The sequence below is a fragment of the Aplidium turbinatum genome, chromosome 3, assembly GCF_918807975.1.
Source record: "Aplidium turbinatum chromosome 3, kaAplTurb1.1, whole genome shotgun sequence".
Lineage (NCBI taxonomy): Eukaryota > Metazoa > Chordata > Ascidiacea > Aplousobranchia > Polyclinidae > Aplidium > Aplidium turbinatum.
The window spans coordinates 8,384,596-8,408,216 of NC_137474.1; the positions used below are offsets into that span (position 1 = coordinate 8,384,596).

Sequence of the window (23,621 nt, forward strand, 5' to 3'; positions counted from 1 at the left end):
TACTTTAACAAAATCCATCTTTTGATTCTTGGCTGAACTTAAGTGTAGTCCTACTGTTACGTTTTAATTAAAATCTTTCATGTCAGCTGCAGTATATTATCATTTTTTTGAGGAGATAGCTTAAAATATATTTAAGCATTTATTTTATATTTTAATAATGCTTTTTTTTTATAATTGTTTTTGTTTAATAATATTTTTGGCCTAAAAAGCTAACGCTCCGTCTTCATCAAGGAGACATTTTGGTTGCCTGATGTTTGAGACAAACTTTTATCGCTTTCTTTTCTTTGAAGTAACGCGCTCTTGGCGCCAAAGCCTTGAGCCTAAATTTAAGTTAAAATTTTGTGAGAAAGAGTAAAATGAAAGCGAAACAATGAGAAAAATTCCTACTGTAAAGTCATAAAAGCTGAAACAAAGCATTTCTAAACAGCCAAAAGTAATAAAAAAAAATTAAAAAAAAATCGCTTGCAGCAGTGTTGCCAAAACAATGTTAAAAAGTATTGTAAAAGTACGGACAGAACGTTTAGGATATTTTTTCTTATCTATTGACCAGAAAATATACCGTAAAAACTTTCACCAATAATTTGCGAGGATAGGCTGCAGCCTCTTCAGCTTATTATCATTAACAGCCCCTGCAGCCAACTCTGGCAAGGTACGTTGCCAAGTCAGTATTATTGACGTGAATTATAACGTCAATGGTGACATTCAGACTCTTACGTCAAGGCACCGAAACATACTGTAGAAGCTGTTTGATTCAGTTAGGCCTCTCAATCCAGCGTAGATTTCTGAAGTTCGGAGCCTACTAGTCACGCATTTACGTAAGCGCAATCCGAGTGTGCTTAGACGCTGCAAAAGATTACACTTCCGTTTTGCCGTTGCATGGAAGTTAGCCAAACGTGTTCATCACATAGTATTTTTGGTAAGAATATTTTTTAAAACTGAGCGTTTGGTTTCGTAGACTAGGCCCACTGTAAAACTTATTCATTTTTATTATAAACTGCAGACAGTGGCACACTGTTTTGTTGACAAACTGTTTTTATTTGCATCGATAACTCACGTGTGCAAATAAATGACACGGCGAGAAAAGCACAGTATGCATAGCCACTAGCCAGGTCATAGACTCCAAAGAACCGGCGTGCCACACCCCGTGGTGGCCGGAGGTGCGTGATTTTGGTATGACGATGCACCGAGGGAAAGTCTATGCACCAGCTTACAGTAGATCGTGAGGCTAGGCTGGGGGGTCGAGGTACCTGTGGAAGGAGAGCGTGGATCGAAAACTGTTGTCCGTAAAATTTGGAATGGCGGAGGCGGCCAAGGAGACAAGCTTTAACTTTTTCAACAGAAAAAGGTCGGCCTATGACGGGTCGGATGGTCCGTCGTGTGGTGGCTGGCTCCGGCAGTAATTTCATCGTCAGGCAGCAAGCAACGTAGCACAGGTGCGTTTTTATAAGACAACGCAACTGCTCAAACTACATATTTTATGACGAAAAAGGAAATGTGAAATTACGTTTTACGTGCGTTGATGTAAAACTGAAAGCCAAGAAAATTGCAACACTCTAATGCTCGAAATTTTTCGAAACTTTGTCCAGAAAATAAGACTTGATAAGGTTTTGGTAGAGAGTTTGCATTTTTGAACCATAGACAAGCAAAACAAAGTAACCTTAGCGGGTATAACATAATGTATTACATACGACTGTACTCGTAAGTCGTAATCATTCGTGTGTCATTTGTTCAGTTTGTGCTTTTCAGTCCAGAGTGTCGTTACAGTTATAGTGCAAAGTCACATTTATCTTACTATTTTTCTTTTTATGTATATTGCAGAGTTAATTCCTGATGAGGACACACGTACGTGTCGAAAACGTTTGAATCATTATGTTATATATTTTGTTTTGTATGTACATCATGTTAAACCTGCTAAGGTTACTTTATGTTGCTTGTCTGTGATTCAAAAATAATACTTTTTTAAGAATTCGCACCCGGCAATCAAATCAGCCCTCTTTTATCAAAAGTGGGAAAAACAAACTAGAAAAAGGTGATCTGGTACTATGACACTTCCTCATATGGGCGATCTACCTAACACAGAAAGCAATCAGTAAGAAAACAAATCAATAGCTTTTTTTCTCAAGTCTAAACCTTAAAGCATTTGACCAGGTTAACACTCACAATACTATTTCAAAAATTTTTTTTGTTAAAGAATTTTTGACATACTATTGCGAGTGTTAACTTGGTCAAATGTTTTAAGGTTTAGACTTGAGAAAAAAAGCTATTGATTTATTTTCAGCCCTCTTTTACGTTGATTTAATATCTACAGATATTAAATCAATTAAGGGATAATTCTTGTCTCTGAGTGACCAAAAAAGGAAATACAAAGCAGAAACACGAAATATTTTGTTTAACATTTCATATTAACTTGCACAATAAATGCTGTTAATACTACCAAAAGTGCTCAATGCCAAGCGAAAAGCCAAGCAGAGAGAATTCCTTCAATATTAGTTAAACCTTAACAGCCTGTTTCACCTTAATAAGATTATCAGAAGGAACTTATTCAAATAAAATCTATTTATCTATTTAAATAATCCATTTGAACCCATTGATCTATTTGAATAAGTTCCTTCCAATGATCCTATTGTGGTGAAACAGGCCATTAAGGTTTTTAGTGAACTATAGTAACTAATTTTGATGTAATATTAACTTAATATTTCTTAAAAACAAAACAATTCGTTTCAAAAACATCGAAAGAAAACAACTATATCTTGAAACAAACTCGTATTTTTTGTTGTTTGAATGTAGGCCTAAACACTTTTTCGAACAATAGATTATGAATTTTTATGCTTTTACTGTTTCTGCTGACTGAACAAACAGCTTTGAAAGCAGGAAATTTCAGCACCACCACCAAGTAACGTTTCACTGTATCAATCTTTGCATAGAAAAGCCGAATTGCAAATTTCCGATCAGCAAGGCGCACGTTTTCAATGGATATTCTTGCCAAACTTTTGATGTTTTCTCATAAGTTAAACAGGAAGTTGGCTGTGAACAACATTGAAAGACAACACATGATAGATGGACAAAAGTGCAAAAAAAAAACGCCATTTGACTACCGAATTCCATCAGTTACAAGTTTTCTGAAGATCCAATGGGAACCAGTGTGTCACTGCTCGAGCAACTCAGATAGAAATTGCATTGACTGTACATCGATGCTGAATTTATAACAAATTAGTTTGCGGTTAGGATCAGATAAAAAGGATTATTAGAGTGAAATAGGGATTGTAGATCATAGGGATGCGAAACTTCATCCGCTTTTGGCTTATCCGCAACACTAGAAGGGTTACGTTTTTTTCTAATTTACAAAATATTTTACTTTTTATGGGTTATGTAAGAAGAGTTAAGTTGGTTTTAAAGTAATTTAAGGTTTTTAGTTGAAAGCAAGCCTGCAGTAAAGCGTAAAAAAATGTCAAATTGGCAATTGACCCTTCTAATGTTGAAGGAACAACGGAGTTGCGCGTCCCGTAACGTACCGTCCCTAGAGTGAAAGAAGATTTTGCAAGCAAGAAAATGCACACATTTGATGTAAATCAATGTAACATTTCTTGCTGCACATTTGTTTTAAGTGCTCTGACAAGTAGGCTACGATACAACGTCTTATCCAGACTTTAGGCTTTTAGATAGTTTGGAGTGCTCTGATATAGCATAAACAAAATAGAATGGTTCTCTGTGCTTTTGCATACAAGCACTTTTCTGATAACTTAGCAATTATCAATATCATTGACAAATCAAGTACGGTAGTCTGGAGAGTGTATCACTTGTTCTTAGGATAGCCTGTTTACTGTCAAGTTTGAGTCAGTCAGCACGTAAGCAAAGCTAAATGAGCTTTACTGAAGCTTTGTCACAGGCATAGTTTTGTCAGCTAAACAGTTAGGCGTACAGAAACAGATTTGCTGATGTCATGGGCATGTGGCATCATTGGGGTTTTATGTGTCTATTTTTAGCATTGTGTGTCCTTTCGGAGTTTCAATTGATATTATTCAAATATTCAGCGTGCCACTTTACGGTTTGCTGTGATAAACGTTTGACAAAATTCCAGGACACCATAAAAAGATTGATTTTCGTATGACGCTTAAACACGTTTTCGTTTGTGTTTTTAGTCACTTGCCATTTCGTTTGAGATTTTCAATTAGGCTATTTAGTCTATTCTTTTCCAAACAGAAACTTTTCCAACCCAGAACTTTTTAGTATAAATAAATGTAAGTAGCCTATATGTCTTAAACAAAAGCTAATTTTTAAAGCTTTGAATTAGTTGCTGTGGTGTACTTCTGACTAAACTACGCTGGGTTGAAACATTGCACGAATTATGTTTTTCTGTTGAATCAAGGTAAGGTTGAATCATACTGGCTTCCTTGCCTTCCTGTTCACTTAATCTAAATCTTCAACCACCGGGTGTAAGCCTTTAGGATACGACAAACAAACAAGCAGGTTTTGGTTGAATACACAAATGGGATGATAACAATAATATGGCCAGGATTAGCCATTTTTTTCTGTGAAATTTAAAGTAAATTGAACCTCAAAAGAATTTGCAGTTTTTACATGTCAGTGTTTGTTTGTACTGCTTGTCTAAACGCTATAGCGGTGGTCAGAGTTAGATACTTGGCTAGGCCTGCGGGATGCGTTTAGACAAGCAGTACTGGTGTTATGCTACTGGAGCTGCAAAATGATATTAAAAACCATCCGAAAATATTGTGGGGTTGGAGTATTTACAAAGCAACAATGAGCGAAACTTTTTGAAACTTTGATCATTCTTAAAGTACTTCTGTGTAGAATCTTATTTAAACGTCCTGTCTTAATATTTTGGGGTTCTTGTTCTTGCTGTAGACCTACCATGTGGTAACCAGTTGTGTCCTTTAATGAATATGCTTTACGAACCAACTGAAATTGTCTTCCCAAAAACACCACAGCATGTCATAAAACCAGAGACGGAGTAGGATGGATGGATGGTCATTTATATGTGTTTGGATGCAAAACACACATAAATAAAAAAAACAAAAAAACATGCAATGTGCATCCAGTGAAAGAGTGCGAGAGATCGTAGCCCTAAGAGGTGTAGGAGATTGTCGAGTCTGCATTCTCTCATTGGATGCACATGTAGGCTTTTTTGATTATTGAGTGGACTGACGAGCCCCAAGTGTAGGCTTTTTGATGTTAATTAGTCTTTCACTTATTGAGAGACTCTGAGTCTCTAGCTACAAAAGGATAATTTAGGGTTTCTGTCTAGGGTTTCTGTCCGTGAGAGCAGAATTTAGGTTTTGAATTTTCACAGTTGAAGTGCATTTGCGAATTGCCATTCTTATAGGTGTCGGCCAGATGTTCTCATAATTTAAATTTGTTAGTTAAAACATGGTACATGTTACACACACTGTATGTTTTTTTGTTTTTTTTAATTAGCACAGCAAATCAGCCGGAAAATTTATATCTTATATCAAAGCGACTTCCACTTTTATCAAGCAAGATTGTTAAAACAAAGTAGGCCTATAATTTAATTTCATACGCGACAGAGATCGTCTGACCTCCCACAGCCAAGAGAGGATATTTGAAAGTTCTCAAATTTCCGGGAGGATAACCAGCCCCTGCAAAGAGATGAAACGGTGTCAGGAAATCGAAATTTTAACGTAGTTTCACATATGCATAAATTTAGACAGAAAAAATTTAGGAATTTTTTTTTATTGAACTTTTATTGTTATCTTAAACTCAAAAGTATTACAGGCTATCTTGTACGTTATGCCGCAACTAATATATGTTATTTCCGTTTCTAAAGATGACAGTGCAAACTCATACGAAGTTATAAGAGATTTATCACGTCACGGAAAATCCTGAATTAGTCGCACAGCCGCCTACTTATGTGACATATAACGTAATTCAGTTGCAAAATATTTCTGTTATCGATATATTGTGACGCAGAAAAAAAAGGGCAAATCCATGAAAACATGCGAAAGATATAGATGCTGTCTATGTGTTACTTCCTTTTTGGCTTGGTTAGTTAATCACCGTCCAGATTAGATGGTTTATCAAACCTTTTCACGTCAGATAAGCCTCAAGCGACTTTAAATAATAAAGTTGCGTTTTTGATGAAATAATTAAAAACAGATAAATACAAAAATAAATCTTGAAGAAACGTATGGAATATGCTGATAGACAATTTCTTCTGCTATTAATTATTCTTTGACTAATTAAAAGCAGAAAAAGTACCGAAACTCAAGTTTTTACTTACATTATGAAAACAAATAACTTGTAGTAAAATACTAGAAGAAGTAGCCTGAAAGAAGAAATCCTTTTCTTAATCAATGAGTTCAGCAGTTAGTCAGTGAAATTAAACAAGTTAGTCCATGAAAATAAAACTTTTGTTTGATGGATTTTGTAACATTTGATCAGATTATGGCAGTTTCAAAAAGGCGATTAATAAATTCAAAGGGTTGCTTTCAAAATAAGCAGGAAAGCATTTTTTATACAACAGGCAGCCTGTAAAACAGAGATATGGATCCAAGCGTGAAAATCATGACTGTTTTCACCTAAATCGGTAAAATAGCAATAGAACTGCCGTAATTTAACGCCAACTTTTGAAAAACCGATTGCACCAACATCGAATTAAGAGAATAGTTTTTGAAAACGAAAGCAACTGGCGTCTATGATTAAAACATGACGAAGACAAAAATGGACCTAATAGGCCTACTGAACCTTGCGAAACTCCACATAATACAAGTTTACGTTATTATTGAGATTCAGTTTAGGCAAGTTTATCTGTAGATCAGTAATCGGCGATTTCAAATCAGTGTATTAAGGTTGATGCATTATGGAAAAATAGTCTATGAAATAAGTTACTTAATCGGCCGATTGTTTTAACCGGTGGATAATGTTGGTGCATCCAACGATGTGTAATTGTTCGTGGATTGTAGATATTCATAAACTGGGTAACAACATTCTTAGGTATAGTATTTCTGAAAGAACTAGGCTATAGTTCAGTCAACGGTAAGCTAATTGTTAGGAAACAGAACACATTTTTTTGTGTTTTTTTACATTCATTTTTCAACAGTTATGATTTAAAAGAGCTGAGTTGTAATATTTTTTTCCTGTTTGTAGTCGTCCGAGAATGCGATTATGAACAATGTGTAATTTATTTAAATGTTTAAGCACTCTATGGTCTACACTCAGTACAGGCAATCTGCATCCGTGATTTCACTGGTTTGAGTCATAGAGTATTTTGTAATAATGTCTAAGTAGTTTAGTTGTAAAAATGTTGCTTTTTTGACTCGTTTTAATCAGAATAGACCGTTGGTAATTTCTAAAAGAACTATAGTTTAGTCAACGGTAAGCTAATTGTTAGAAAACAGAACACATTTTTTTTGTTTTTTACATTCATTTTTCAACAGTTATGATTTAAAAGAGCTGAGTTGTAATATTTTTTTCTTGTTTGTAGTCGTCCGAGAATGCGATTATGAACAATGTGCAATTTATTTAAAAGTTTAAGCATTCTTGGTCTACAGTTACACTCAGTACAGGCAATCTGCATCCGTGATTTCACTGGTTTGAGTCATAGAGTATTTTGTAATAATGTCTAAGTAGTTTAGTTGTAAAAATGTTGCTTTTTTGACTCGTTTTAATCAGAATAGACCGTTGCGAATACTTCCTGGAAAAATGTAATTAGTCTCAAACAGTTTGCCAGTCACAACAAATTGAGATTTGATATTATTTTAAAGTTTTGGCTCGGTTTGTTTGTAGGACATTTCAATGCGGGAGTACTTCAGAACTGAAAACGCTTTTGCTAAAGCTTAAGTTTGAATTCACCGAGAAGGCATATGGCGGCTTTGAATCATTAACTCAGGCTCGGTAACAAAAATTGATAATGAAGTTTTCTTGTTGCTTACGTGTAGTTTTACAGTGATTTGAGTAGATCATTTTATCTACAAATTATTGCTAATTAGAAAACCATCTTTGAACTGCCCAGCTCACATTCACAAGCTAGGGATTAAACTGTTTTGATGTATATTCCACCAATCTTGTATTTGTTGATTGTGATACTAGCGCGGTCTGGTTTGTATGTGAGGATGAGCTATTTCACTTGTTTGTATATGCTTTGCAAAATTACTAAAAAAACTGAATTGCATTTTGTTTTACTTTGAAAATTAAGTGATATTAATGCTTTAAAGCTGTTGTGCCAGTACAAATGCAAGAAACAAGGTTTATTTTAATATTCTTGATTGGATTAGTCTCAAATGGGCAGAGTGGTAAGTAATGAGCAAACATGAATCTCAAAATAACATTAACTCGCTAAACGAGATCATGACACTCGTAAAGTGAATGATCAAGATAATACCAAAATATTTTCCATATATAGAGGAAGCGAAAACTGCATTTATATCAATTATGTTTGTGCAATAGCAGATTAATTTAGAGCCACAGGCTTCACGCCAAGGTTTATGCGCACTTCATTTTGTTATTGCATTTGTAATTTTAGAACAGACACAAAATAATAAATATTTATCAGTTTATTTTATTGTTAAGAGTAGTTTTTATACGATGTACCGATATTGGTCAAAATGTTGCAGAAAAGGCGATTTAAGGTTTTGAACTTTAAAAATTTTCTGTTCGAGTTTTGTTGTAAACGATTCGACAAAAAGCCTCAATTGAATTGTGTTACGATTATTTTGATTCACAAAGTCACTTGGTACAAATGCAAACAAATTATTGTGAAACTTATTATTAAAATTATTGTGAACTTGAGTGGATTTAAAGAGCTTTGAATGGAAAAGCTGTTTTATAAACTTCTTTTCAACAAAGTATTAACAATAATATTCGATGTTAAAAAAATCATGTAACTGAGTCAAATAGAACTGAATTTTGATGAAACCAAGTTTTGAGAATTTTTAGTTATTTAAAAAATGTTACCTTGTACCTCAACTAAAATTTGTTCAAAATTGTCTTGACAAGGTAATGACAAGTAGACAACTTTGATACTATAAATGTTTAATGTTTTAAAATACATTAAAATAAATTTTGACTTAAATGACTCCAAGGGGTCTTATTTAAAACATCTTTTGCAAGAGATTTCACGTTTATTTTTAGCAAGCTGTCCTCGAGATGGACTGCTTGATTTGGTGATCGCTTTGGATTCTTCAAGTTCTGTTACTGAAGCTAATTGGAATTTGACTTTGAATTTTACCACGTCGTTCATCAAGTTAGTAAACAGCATCGCTAAATTTTTTATTGCATAAAACTTTTTGTTTTTACATCAAGGTTGCCCTTTCCCATGATGTTATGGTAAACATGTACAGTATGTATGTCAATTATAACCTGGCGTAATAGGTAGGTTATTACATTTAGTTTTTTAAGTTCAAACGTGAAACAATTGATTTGGTTCACTTTCAGATAATTTGAATACTGAAAAGTTTGTGTGTTCATCTGGATTCTGGACAATTATCGTTTCTAGAACTAGTTGCCACGTTCATTTTCAGATAATTGTTGAAAGAGTCGTTTTAGCCTTTACTATGGTTTTAACTTTTAAGAACAAATTTACGCAAAGTCTATGCTTTCTTACGATAAGCTCAACAAATTTAGCTTCAGATTTAATGCTTCCAGCACTCCATATTTTTTCCATGATTTGAACGAACTCTTTTGAAATTTGAAAACTTTAAAAACTAAATGTTCTCAATTTCTTATTACAATATTCTGCATTGAACGCACGATAAGACTGTATACGCTATGTCACAGTAATTACTTCATAATAATATAATATGTATTGTTTAACTTATAACCCATAATACAATGCGATATCATAACTATTATAAGCAATAACCTACAAAATGAAAGTTGTAATTCGAGCATAGTCATTAATGAAACGACTTGGTAGTTCCATTATGGGCTTACTACCGACATCAGCACTTTCAAGCGCTTATTTTTGTAGGAACTTCAACGTTGCCTTCGACTCTACAAACATCGGTGTCTTCAGGTTCAACAGCGTCGTCGATGAAACATCACGTATCTTTCTCAACGAATTCCCCAACAACATAACAGCTTTAATTAAGGCTATCAATAGTATTCCTTATAATGGTGAAGGTGGGTTAAGGTTCGATTTCAAATTATTGGTTATTGCCGACTACGTTCTCAGGTCGTAAGAGCGTTTTCAAGTTGGAAACTCTGACATAAAAATAGGCCTTTTTTACTAAATTCAAAGTAAAAATAAAAATGTGTAAATTCGAAAGACGTTCATTCAAGTTCAGTTAAGAGAGGATTTTGAAAAAAGAAAAAGTATTTTACAGCTTCTGCAGAAACACACACTACCGGTAATTAGCAAAAGTGAAAGCTAAAATGGAAACATGGCCTTGAGTAAGTAACCCTAAACGTTTCAGACTGATAAGGCAAACTTGACATTTGGCTAAACATGATCTCCAAAATGAGTGAAAATTGTAGCCCCGATTTCATTGAGAATTATCGATTTAAAAATCGTGTTTGGTTAGTTGAACAACCATCAAATTCCAGACACGATATGCTATGCATGAAGGTAGACTCAAAACTTGGCTTTCTTTCTTTCCGGGCAGTTCAGCCAACATCCTCAACGCTCTAGGCTACAAATAACGGCTATTTGACGTTTTAGCACAAAAAACTCATGTGTTGAAGTTCAATATTTTAGTATTGACATAATTGCAACAAAAGGATGATAAAATATATCCTGCCATATAACCTTTATGGAAAGATATAGATTACACAACACCAATAGCAATGTGAGAAACACACAATAACGCATCTTTTAAGCTACTAATTTGCACTCCTTTAGAAAAGTATTTAATGTCTGGTGTCCTAAAAATATCAGCAATTTATGTTAAGGCTGAACATAAGTTTTTTTTTTTTTTAAACCGCTCTTATTACAGTTTTTTTTATCCATTCTAGAGCAATCGCATCGACTCAAATTACTTGGTGACTTAAGTATTGGTAACTTAATAATATTATTCATATATAAGTACATCTCTACAGGACGCCGCTGTTTCGACCTTTAGGTCTCCTCGGTGCACAGTAAATCGCACATGCAATCGCACGCTAATATATATATTTAAAGCTGTCTTTTCACTACGTCAGGCACCAAAACCGGCAAAGCTGTGGAGTACGCCAGAACAATAATGTTTAACGTCACTAACGGTGATCGTCCACACGCCAACAACGTTTTCCTTTTAATCACTGACGGAGATGTGGGTAAGAAAGCACAGCTCCCGGCCCGTTTGTTGAGGCAGCGGAATGCCAGTGTGAGTGATCGTTTTTTGATATAGATATTGGTCTCCATTGTAACCTAACAATTTTTTTATTTAAGTAATGGGCTATGGCATAGCCTATGCTGTAAAAATATAGGCTAACAAACAAATTAATGAAAATTTTTATAACAATTACAGTACATTAAGCTACGATTAGAATGTCATCATAGATTTTACTACATGGAACGCTACGAAAAAGGTTTTAAAATATCTTAATGTAATAATGTTCAAATAAATGGTTTAGTGTGTATGAAGTTGAAACCTGGCAACCTGACCAATTTCGTCATTATCAACAACTCTGGCGACGTGGCTCCTACGTATTCATATCAATACTGTATGGAATGAGATCTTCTTTTTTTTCACAGATATACGCGATTGCAGCCGGTGAAGATGTCGATTACGAGAAACTTGAAGCCTTTACAAGACCCAACATTCCAATCAATGTAACTGGCTTTGAAGAATTAAGTCAGGTGTCTTCCTCACTCGCTTCAAGAATAAGTCGCATCAGACAATGCTTAGGTCAGTGCAAAATTAGACTTTAAAATGTGTTTTTAGTCAAATTACTATAGTGGAAAACAAGTATAGGGTGTGTAGGCTACTGGCAGACAAACGTGGATTTAAGTTAAAAAAATACCGAAAACACAAAAAGATCTGCACATTACAAATAGCACAGCATAAGTTCTTCTCAGCACTCCAAATACTAGAGATTCTGGTTCGCAATCTTGTATAAGCCTTGTGTTCCTTTTGTCAGTTGCATTTGGGAAATGTGTTTATTATTTCGACTTTTGCATTTCAGTTACAGATTTTGTGGTTTAAAGCTAGACACCTTTAGGCAACGTAATAGTGGATAATAAACAAGTTAAAATTTTGACTGCTGTTTTTTTTATAGTCGGCTTTCCGGTGTGTATGGCCAATAGAAGTGGTGTGGAAGAAGCTGTTGCAACAATCTTAGCAAGGACTGAGTTTGATCTACAGCAAGCAGCTTCCCTTGTAATCGATCAAATTCCTGTAGGAATCAGGACAGAAATCATTAAAGACTTCCTTCACATTCGACGCGGCGCTATATCCAAAAAAACACTTCAAGACAAATCTGCAGATTTTGCTTTGCGAGGGAAGAACATTTCCTTTCATATGACACCCAGTCTGAATCCTACCGGGTCTCTACTGCTTCAGGTTGCAAGTGTTCAAGTGCTGTCAGGTTCAGAATCTACTTGTGCGATTTATGAGACTCAAAAGAGGAACCAGGCACCTTTAGAAAAGAACTATGCAATTCTACCCACCGATTTCTTGACTGCGTTTGGCTTACAAAGAGACATTGGCGTAACGCCAAACCTTTCCGTTCAATGGGAATCTCAGATATCTTTTGAACAAATTGACAGCGACGTTTTCGACCCTAGCTCCGCACTTAGTGCTGTATTGTTCACTGATGTCCAGTTTGAATGCGGCTTTGTGGATGTTGGCAAAAAACGATTTTCTTCTAAGGGATGTAAAACAATTGAGTCCGAAAGCTTGGAGACTATAACGTGCTATTGCAATCACACCACAACGTTTGCCACACTTCTCTCTGTTTCTGTTGTAGAAATTCCAGAGAGTGCTAAGGTAAATAAATTAAAACAGTTTCAAATAGGTTAAATTAAAATAGTTAAAATACTTCCTTATTCAATAGAGTAAGTATAAAGTTTTTTATATCTAAAATGAAAAATATTACTAAAAGGTGGTTCCGTTTCTATATTTATCTTGTCAGTGGATGGTTCGAACAGGGGGGGTTCGAAGCGTCCTCTGTTGGCTTAAACGAAATCGAAATATTCTTTTATGACAGGCGGTTCCAAATCAAATGAAACTCATTACACAAAAAATAAAAAACAATACGATTTTTGAAGTAGTGTTGCTGCAAACTGTCGTAGACTTAAATATGTGAGTGTTAACTTTTTGAAATACATGACACCAAGCCAATATTTCCAATTTAGGGTGCGTTTGATTGGTTCGAAGATTCTCGTGCGTTTCGATTCGGTTTCGAGGATACAACGAAACGATTTTTTTCAAAACAAAATCAAAACAACAAGTTTCGCATCGAAAAACAAAATTCAAATTGCAAAAATTCCAAAATTTTATTTCGAATGCCTTCCGTTCCACAGGAAGTTTTTTTTCCTATTTCCTTGCCATTCACACTTTTGCTTCATATTAAAATTTCAGCAAATTTATTGTGGTAAGAATATCTGTATTAAAAGAATAAGTTTGAGCTCTTTGGACTTCAGTTCAGGAACTAACAGCCTTCGGCCATGAACAGAAACTAGTCACAGTCAAGTCACGTTTGTGTTTTACGTATTAGTGACGTAGCCAACAGTCTAGCGATTGTGATACCGACAAGAATTCACGCAATTCACTGACTTTGTCAATTTCCCGTTTTCTAGTTTTACGTAGCCTACAATACAAAACTTCAGGGATTTCCAGGTTGGTACGTCAGCCAGAGTTGAAAACTTCACAAGCATGTATTGACGCATAGTAATGTTTTTTTTATAATACAAGCTTGCAACAAGTCTGTTTGTTACAAATGTGCGTAAAGTCTATGTGATAAATCTCTTAAACAGAAATTGTTTACACAGTTACTACACAAAAAAAGGTATGAAGCAGACTACAATACACGTATACTGTACTTATGTAGGAAAATAAAATGAATAAAACAAAATGTTATTGTCTGTCCCATTTGTCCTAGTCATACCATTTGATAATTTTTTCCCCATGTTTTTTTTAAATCTGGGTAATCGAAAACTTTTTTTCTCAACAATTGACGCCAAGTCACAGTGACGTACTCATGTAAGCCTAATTCTCAGGCGCAGCTAAACAAAATCTGTTGCTAATTTTTCAAATCGAGTTACGCATGTTTGAAAGTTTAAAATACATTCTGCAAGCTATCTATAATAATTGCCATCAGTTGCAGTAGTGTAGTTTTTGTCTTTGCAATGGAAGAAAAATAATGCATAGTCATCATCCATTCAACAGATCAGTTCTTTTTTGCATTGATTCTATTTGTTACATAGGCAGTGATAAGCGAAACCAAGTGGTCAAATCCAGTGCCGGTCTTTGGGATGTGCAAACCGTGCGATCGCACAGGGCCCGCAAATTAGGGGGCCCGCAATTTACTCACAAAATGCAGTAATTTTGTCATTTTCAATGGAAAAATTCAACAAAGCAACAAGAAAACATAGAGACTCAACAAATTCAACCTATTTCGTCCCCTGAACATTTCGTACCCTGAAAAGATCGAGAAAAAAAAACGACATTAGCCGAAGTCGTTGATCGGAGTTGCCGCAAACATTTCAAAATTTCTCGATCTTTTCAGGGGACGAAATAGGTCGAAATTTAATTTTGTTACACAATTTCAGGGTACCGTACGGATTTTTCAGGGGACGAAATAGGCTGCATCCAGACTCAACATAGAGACATAGGCTTAGCTTTATTTCCGAAAAATGCCAAAGAAAGCATGATCTTATCTTTTTGCTATGCCACCGGACAGCACCATTTTACAGAAATATTCATACCTAAATTTTTGTTGAACATGCTCTCAGAATGCCCCAAATTCAAAGTAATTTTTAAAAATTTTCTGGGGGAGGGCCCCCAGACCCCCCGCCGCTGCTTGTCGCCTTCGGCAATCATGCCGCCACCACCGCCCTTCCCCTTTCAATGTACCTAGCTACGATACTGAATTGGATTATTGTAATTGGGGCCCGCAAAGCATATTCCGCACAGGGCCCGAAATACCTTAAGACCGGCACTGGTCAAATCTATTAACGGGGCCAAGAACCTGGAACAGTAATCTGATTCTACATTTTTTGCCCAGTTGAATGCTGAAATTTACCAGCTCTTTATTTATAAAAAATATTCTTGTTTGTAACCTTGAATTATTTCAACAAAAATCAAATTTAGTTGTTGTTTTTACGTTGCAACAAAATAACATCAGTTTTACAACCTATGTAAATTTTATTTTCGCATAATTTCGGGAGAGAAGCAATTTTACAATCCCGTAAACAGATGACTGACAATAAATTAATAGGATTGAATAGAATTATTCAAAACAAACGCAATACACTAACAGAATAACGACATTATAGATTCAAACGTTTTCGCCAAGAACTCTTTGCCATCACCAGGAAATGCCTAATACATTTAAACAAAAAACAAATAGCTATAAATGAAGATAACGATATGTGACCGAACAAATAACTGCAATGCGCATTGAGTTTAATACACACATCTGAAAAACAGATACCAAAACTGTTAACATTTTGTTGTGACGTATACTAGAGTGTAATCACATGACAAGATTGCGAGATAGGGAGCGGCAACAAAAGACAATCCGTGGAAGCAATTATGACATGAGGCAAACGTAATCTAATATAAATTCAGTAAGAAAGATGCCCCTTCAGCGGATAACTGCTTGTTGAGCTGAGGATTGTGTTGCTTTATTGGATGGGCCTCGTGATTTTTGGTTTCAAATTCTAGTTGACATTTTCGAATGAATGAATCTGATGTAAAATTGACGTCACAACAGATATCACTGTGAAGAAGCGGCGATCGATTACCCAAGTGGCAAGAATACGGTGCGATACTGATGAGCCCAGCCTCATGGGCAAAACACGTGTCTATCGCTGTCTATTCGATGCTACAATCGGCTGCCCAGAAACTTATAGATATCCCACTCATACATTTGGTCATTAATTGCCTTGTGTTTGTTGATATCTGCCAAATTAAGGTGTTCCGTTGCTCTTGTAGCCAAAGGTCTTGCGGACATACCTATGTACGTTAGGTTCGTGTCACACAAACAAGTAAATTTATTTATAGACAATGTTGGATCGAAGAAACTGGGGAACGGGAGATTTCAGCTAAAAATATTTCCTAATTTTAAAAGTTTTGTATAGAGGGACAAAACAATATCGATGTTGAATTTACGTTTAAAGATTTTCGATAGTTGTTTAGCATATACAAGTGATTATTTACCTAGAAAAGATATGAATACAGAGTTATGAAAATCTATGACGTCAATATTTGATGCGGATTTTGAAAGAAAACGTTGTAAAACCATGTCAAAGAACTGCCCGGGATATCCATTAGCACACGACATATAGATTTAAATTTTCTGATTTCATTCATGTATGTCTTTTCAGATACTTTCGTTTATGATGGAGTTGCTGTCGATTGTATTTTTGTTCATTACTTTGCTTATTCTCATCGCTGTACGCAAGAAGATAAGAAATGACCGCACCATTATCCAAATCAATCTCACCATGGCTCTTCTTCTCTTTCATTTGTCAAATCTCTTCTATGACTTGGCTTTTGGTGACGAGGGAGCTTGCGTCGCAATAGCGGTCATCATTCATTATTTCCTTCTCTCAACAGGTAAGTTGGCAGTCATCATCATTATTTGATAAATCGTTTTATGTTAGAATATCCTGCGACCTAGCATGCGAAGAATGATTCTTGAAAGACTGTGGGTGCAGATTGAGTTTAAGTTTTATTTTTTCAATAAATTGGTTAAATTCGAAAAATTACAACAAGTAACGACCAGAAAGCAAGAGGTTTGATGTTTTGAAACATTATGCAAAATGTCAATTGAAACGTACAAATCTTGCGCAGCGACTGACTTTTTCATGATGCGGTATTTTTGGATTAGTACAAATCTAGATTTAACAACTAGCCTACTGTACTTAAACTTAGCCTACCTTAAACTTAGCCTACTGCACTTTTGTGGTCAAATCATGTTCCCGTGCAAACGTTTTTATAAACGGACTGATTTTGTAACACTTACGCGTACAATATTATTGAATACCTGATTTGTTATAGCCATGCAAAATTTTGATGATCTGGTGACTTAAGTAATTATGTATAATTTTACGCATTGGGCTGAGCAAAAATTCCAGAACTGAAACACGTTCAATTTTGGGTTGGTTCAAAATATGTTTTTTTTTGTCATTTTGTTCCAAGCAAAGCACAGTTTGTTAGCTTTTGATTATATCAACCACAGTTTAAAAAAGATATTTTTTACATAGACTAGCTCTATTGATGTGGCATTCTGGTTCATTGTGAATGTTATCCATTGGTATCCCACATCTTCAAAAAGATTGCAAAATTTATTTCTTTTTCTAGGTACTTGGATGGTAGCAGAAGGGATCGGTTTACTTGTGAAAACATCAAAGGATGTTTTAAAATACACAGGAAAAAAAGCGTCGATGCTTCGAATTTGCAACTTTCTCCTAGGCTGGGTCGTTCCAGGGGTGATAGTTGGTGTTTCTTTTGCTGTTAGATTTGCGGATGATTCTTATCTTGAAATAAACAAAGCTTATAAGTTTCAAGACAAATTTGGAAATATTTCGGGAGTAAATCTACCTTCAATGAAAAAATACAACCAGTGTTGGTTCAGTCCGGAGTCTTCACTTCTCTTATTTGCTGTGGTGGTTCCTGTCGCTATTTGCGTGTTAATTAATATTTGTATTTCCATTCGTGTATCTGTATTTGTTGCAAAAGTCAGTTTTCAAATGAAAAGATCCGAACCACAGAGAAAAGATCTATTGGAATCACAAATATTGGCAACTAAAGACGCGCTGAGAGCCATCATTGTGTTGTTTCCTTCACTCGGAATTCCATGGATTCTTAGCTTCCTTGTTGGTGCGTAAAATTACAGTGAATCAGTGTGCGCTGCTGATTAATTATATTAGCTCAATGTACAAACTTTTACAGTTTCGAGTTACGCAGCCTACAGAAAGCATGGCTGGTGTTAGGGAAAATGCGGGGCCTGTGTCAAATGGATTGTGGGCGTAGCCCCAGACGTAAACTAAGTAGCCTATCTAACAACTCAACATATTTTTTCAAGTAGCTTACGGTACTGTAAAAATTGAAGAAATTGCTGCATTGGCGAACATCTTTGAAACAACCACAGATCATGTTTAATGAAGTTTCTAATTGTCTGTATTAGCCTACGGCCCCTGATTTGTAAATCTGATTTCATTGGCTGCTTTTGATACAGGCTTGGCTGTAGCAAAAACGCTGTATAGGTCTACATTGTTCCAATAGTGTTTTAAAATAGAATTTCGGGTAAACGTTTAAAAAAAAAGTTTCCAGACAAAAAAGAACAAGCACTTCCTGATAATAAATAGCGCCTGAAAGCCTTCCAAGCTGTATTTCTGAATAAATAAAACGTTTCAAAATTTAATTGTTTCACTGCGTCATGGTAGCTATAGGCTAACATCTATTTTAACATGAAGCTTTTTTAGGTTATTCAAAAATATAATTTTTCTACTTTGGTTTTATGATTCCTCAATCATTTTTAGAATGTTTAAAACTTTGTTGAAACTCACTTCTTTACTGTTCATATGTTTTAGGTGTTGGAAACTACCAGACCTCATTGGCTTTTCTCTACTTGAACGCAATTGTGAACGGGCTTCAGGGTCTTTTTCTTTTTGTGGTTTACTGCATTGTTGGAAGAGAAGTGAGAAAAGCAATGATTAGAATTCTGAAACGTTGATTGCACTGTGGATGACTTCTTCAAAAAGTGAAGACACGAAGTAAACGATAGGAAAGCTGCAGTGGAGAGGCTTGTGTTCTATTAAAGAAGGTGTTCCACGTTATCCTTCGGAAAAAAAGAAAGAGAAGATGGAAAGACGCTAACCTTTTCAAGTGTTTCTACTGTAATATCGTTTTTCTAACCCGGCCACTGTTTTTAGGCTACCGTGGTTAACTTATTATGATTTTTTATTCATTGATCATTAAACGTCCCACGAGTTTGAAATAAATCAGTAGCGAAATTTGGTAGTCTATCTTACTCTTTTGATCTATGTTTAATTAATTCTAGAACAAAAGTCATAAAATGTTGTTTCAAAAGAAACTAAGACTTTTTTTCTGTTTGTTAAGCTGGTTTGCAACACCAACTTTTGTTCATTGATTTCAATTTCCCAACACGTTCTTCATCTAGTAACTTAGTCGAAGCAAAGTATACCTAACTTACTTCAAAACGAGAATTCGTTTCGAAAGTGCCTACAGCGTAAGGAACATTTATTGTTCTAAGAATTTCACGTAAGAATAGTCTTTCCATGACGTTATTGAAAATCATACAAACCTGCCTCATCTTTGCAGTCTGCAAGTAATTTCGTTTCGATCGACTTTTCATCATAAAGTTGCGTTTTACCCAAATAAAATCTTTACGAACTTCCCTGTCCACTAACGATCTTGATTTCATAAAATTATCGGCAACAGGCTACCAGATCTATTGGAAGTGATTCAGTCAGAATCCCATTTAAATCCGAGTGATGCCTTGACTTTGTTTTGTCCAATTTATCAACAGAAATTAGTGTAGGCTTAATCCTTTTGATCTTCGGACTGGGAAAGCTTCTTTGAGAACTTAATCCTGGCGGTTTCACATACTTGTAGAGGCTTTGAACCACTGACGCAAGCCCGGTCACCGAGAGAGACAGATTGGAGTTTCCGATAGTTGTTACAGAATTATTCTATCCACTAGGTTTTGCTGAATGGAAAGCAGTCATAAAATGCAGTGCTCCAGGGCACATCCCGAGAGTCGAACCAGCGCCGTTTGATCTTGAGTCTGGCGTGTAACCACTGAGCTAACGGGGCGGACTGCTTGTTCAGGCCACCTGCCGTTTATCATATCAGTGCTACTCGAATATCCTATGACAGGCCCAGGGAGTCGGAAACGTCACGCACATAAGTTATTGCATGGCGAAACGGGAGGGATCTAAATTGGCTGTGGCGACTCCAGACCAAGGCAGAAGAAGATTCATGACATAAACCGCAGTTAGTTTGTCGAAGAGTAGGTGGTAGATAGCTTGCTGAAAAGCTGATGTCTGCTCCGATAGCTCAGTTGGTTAAGTGCCGGACTTGAACCTGCGCCGCCTTATCTTGCGGCTTATTAAGCCGAGATGTGCGGTTGAAAAACGCATTTCATGGACAGTTGTCCATTCAGCAGCACCTAGTAACAATTTATTCACAGGCAATTTAAAGATTGGAAACTTCACTCGTCAAACTGGGTTTGCGTCAGCGGTTCAAAGTCTCTTCAAGCGAGCGTCTGGTGACATAGAACCATTCTGCGAGCTGGGAAAGCCTGTAAAATCTCTGACATCTTTAGCTATTCCACAAAACAAAAGATGCTTCATCCGCTACCTTCTTTGCCTACAAAGCTACTGCAACTTACACGCAATAAATTGATGCTTTTTGTTAATTTTCGTGCGTACAACAACAAGAAAGAAAATTTACGAGATAGGATGTTAGACAGCTTGTGAAAGGAGAACAACTTGTAAAACGTCATGCGAAATCGCAAACATCACGTGACTGCTCGCAGACGACAACATACGAAAAAAGATGCTGGTAAAACATAGCACAACACTTGAATGCAATGAATACGTAAAGTGTAAGAAAATGGCAAAAGTCAATGGCAAGCATCAATGACGTCACGTGACGTCATGTCATGACTGATTTGTAAGTCGTTGCGTTTGTGAGATAACTGAGACGAATATCGGCCCAGGGCGATTTTAACTGATGGGAGGCCCGGGGCACTTTATCGTGCAAAAAGTTCTTTTGAGCCGGGGGCACAAAAAGCGCTCGGGACAACTGCACCCTCTGCCCCCCCCCCAATCCGGGCCTGATCGGGCCCAAGAAGAAATTGACTTTCGATCGTAACGCAACGACAATGCAATGGAAGTGGAAGCAAAACGCAATCTGCGTCGGTTTAAAGTCTTTTAGACGAAAAACAAACGCAAAAATATAAAACTTTGTTCCACAAGGGGATATTAAACAGAAAATTAGGGTAGCAATCGTAAGCGTTGACATGGAAAAGAAAAACACTTGCAAAAGACTTATTGCAACAATTTGTAACTTATAAACGCAACATTTCGTTGTTCATGCAGTGTTTAATCATTTTTGTAAATAAATCAACGCATGAGCGATTAACTCTTCTACCACGAGTGAAAATATTGAGTAAGCAAAAACATATTCACATTCTTGTGATAGATTCTATGTTTACTTTATTAGTGGCGAAGTGGGACGCTGGCGAAGGAAATAAATTAAACGTTTTATTTTTGTATAGTTTGTGAAAAGTTCTTGTTCAATAAAAATAATAACACAAGTTTCCTTAAAAGGCATCTTTATTTCTGTACTTGAATAACTTAATAAAAACGAATCTTTCTTGGATTAGCTTTCGCATGCATTGCATTCAAAACCAGGGCAAGTCAGAAACGCAGCCAAGGGAGGGCGATCACGATCCCTCTAAAATATTATTTTGCTCCCCCTCAAAACATGTTTTAATACTATCACAACGTTTTAACACCATCATAATTAATGTAGAATGACGTTTTCCCCCAACAGTTGCTTTTACCGCCCGAAAGTTTTCTTTCTAGGCAAGTTTCAACATTTCATGCTACGCGAAACAACGTCATCTATTCAACAAACTCTAATCGCTGCAAAAATATAGCAATGTATATGGTAGTCTAGTAATCAAAAAAAGGTTTATAAATTATGGTACATGTGCAGTGCTGGTTCACTAGCGTAGCTGGGATCAACTACAACTTCCCTCGAAGACTTGTGTGACGTCACGATTATAGTTTTAGACACATGGCAATGAACCGACCAATTGGTGACTGCGCAGTATCTTGTGTGTTTCAGAATAGTACGAGATTTCGGTAACTGATTTGAAGGTTTAAACATTAGGCGGTTCTTGGTTTATCGTAGTTTTTCTCTGGATAAAAACGAACATTTTAAAAATAGAAAATAAACTTTAGTGGTAAACTTGACAATTTTGTGATAAGAAAAAAAAAAAAAAATTCTTTTCAGGGATTCGTCACTACTTGAAGGGTAAAGCATCACAAAATGGCGCAGTAAACACATCAAAAATTAAATTTCCGTTTTCTCGATGCGTTAACGTTTTTGGGACATGATTTATCGCAAAAATTGAGATCATAAATTATATCATAATAAAAACGCATATTAGCAGTGGACTTTGGAAAGAGTAATAGCGGCAGACAGTTGTTAAATGAAAAGTTTTGACAGTTTTCGTCACTTTCACGTTATCATACATTGCATTGGCAAAATAACATGATTTAGAAGTGCAGCTGTAAAAACACAAAACTAATTGAAGAAATTTCAGCCGATATTAAATAAAACGATTAACTAGCATCAGTGGCCGAAGATTTTCTATTGTCTTCTTTTCCAGCTGTAGAGCTTGAATCTAAAACGTCGTCAGACGATTGATCAGCTGATGATACGGTCTGTTGATCATCGTCCTAAAATGCAAATTTTGAAATATAGTTCATAAACTGAATACCTGCTGAACTGACAAATCTTAGCCGAAAATCACTCTGCGTTTCGTATTTTGCACAAAACTTAAGGAAAACTTAAAGCCACCTTAGCGAGGTGATACACGCATCATTGGTTCAGTTAGATTTAAAGGTTTAGAAGAGTTTTGATGTTAGATATTGTCTCAATGTAACATAAACTTATTTCAACAAATTTAAAACAAAACTAGTGAAAATTGAAGCACTTTAGCTTGAATAGAAGGTATTGTCATTTGTTATGGCGAAAAAACATTCATCATAAAGAAAAAACGGAGAATAATGAAAAAAAAAACACATTCATTCATCATCTCAGCACCTACCACTGGAGTTCTCTTAGGCCTGCGGACTCTTGGTTTTATTTCAAGCGATAAATCCCACAAGGCCTCTTCCGACAAAAAGTCACGAAAGCCATCCAGAAACCGAAGCACGTCCACATCTCGCCGGAAGGGATATTGGCTGAAAGTGAAAACGGATAAAATTAAAGACCTGTGTAAGTGCGGCATTGCGATATTGTGCTTTTCGACTGTTAAAAAGAAGTAAAAAAACTACTTGAGAAACTTTATGACCGCTATTCCTCAGCAATTTTGCTATTTGATCAGTTTAAAGTTTCTTTTGAGAGCTTTTCCATTGCAAAAAAGACTATTAATCTTCAATTTAAGAGCACAGGTTTTTGAAAATGTGCTTTCATGTGAAAGAAAGCCAGCAGGACACTAGCGGCTGTTGCGATGTCGTGGATAGGTCAATAAATCAACACACTTCTAGCTGTAAAAAGCACGTTTACACCAGTGAGGTCTCATTGTTCAAAGTATAAACGTCACTTAAACACGTCACAAGTTGGTAAAAGCAAGCTGTACCATTGCTTGAATCTTCTCATCGTGTCCAGGATGTTGAATTGTTGCCACCTCTTTCGGAAGTTGACGACTCCGGGAGCTAACTCATCTTGATTACCGAGGTGGATGAAAGTGAGATCCTGAAGAATTAATCCCCTGGAAAAAAACATCAGAGATGA

General features: G+C 35.9%; 2 protein-coding genes across 4 annotated transcripts in view; one reads left to right on the forward strand and one right to left on the reverse strand.

Moving 5' to 3' along the window:
• The first annotated feature begins 8,179 nt into the window (after positions 1-8,179).
• Positions 8,180-19,478, forward strand: LOC145767169 (adhesion G-protein coupled receptor G7-like). Its single transcript, XM_082578942.1, has 9 exons — positions 8,180-8,267; positions 9,106-9,217; positions 9,944-10,095; positions 11,113-11,276; positions 11,648-11,801; positions 12,172-12,881; positions 16,445-16,676; positions 17,424-17,942; positions 18,656-19,478. Exons 1-9 carry the CDS (start codon positions 8,207-8,209, stop codon positions 18,796-18,798), a joined length of 2,247 nt encoding a protein of 748 aa, XP_082435068.1. The 5' UTR covers positions 8,180-8,206; the 3' UTR covers positions 18,799-19,478.
• A 1,877-nt stretch (positions 19,479-21,355) lies between these two features.
• LOC145767316 (rap guanine nucleotide exchange factor 1-like) overlaps positions 21,356-23,621 on the reverse strand; it is a 34,921-nt gene continuing 32,655 nt past the window's right edge. For all 3 annotated transcript variants that reach the window (XM_082579112.1, XM_082579113.1, XM_082579111.1), the window contains 3 exons: positions 23,467-23,598; positions 22,933-23,068; positions 21,356-22,561 (listed from right to left, as the gene is read on the reverse strand). In XM_082579112.1, the coding sequence (XP_082435238.1) occupies positions 22,445-22,561; positions 22,933-23,068; positions 23,467-23,598 (385 nt within the window). In that variant the 3' untranslated portion in view covers positions 21,356-22,444. The remainder of the gene's footprint in view (positions 22,562-22,932; positions 23,069-23,466; positions 23,599-23,621) is intronic.

What these genes read in the sequence shown, in the direction of transcription:
- LOC145767169 (XM_082578942.1), top strand. Translation starts at nt 8,207, where the DNA reads ATGCAAGAAACAAGGTTTATTTTAATATTCTTGATTGGATTAGTCTCA. An exon ending in AGTCTCAAATGGGCAGAGTG is followed by an intron (nt 8,268 to 9,105) that starts GTAAGTAATGAG and finishes GTTTATTTTTAG; the next exon opens with CAAGCTGTCCTCGAGATGGA. An exon ending in TGAGGCAGCGGAATGCCAGT is followed by an intron (nt 11,277 to 11,647) that starts GTGAGTGATCGT and finishes TTTTTTTCACAG; the next exon opens with ATATACGCGATTGCAGCCGG.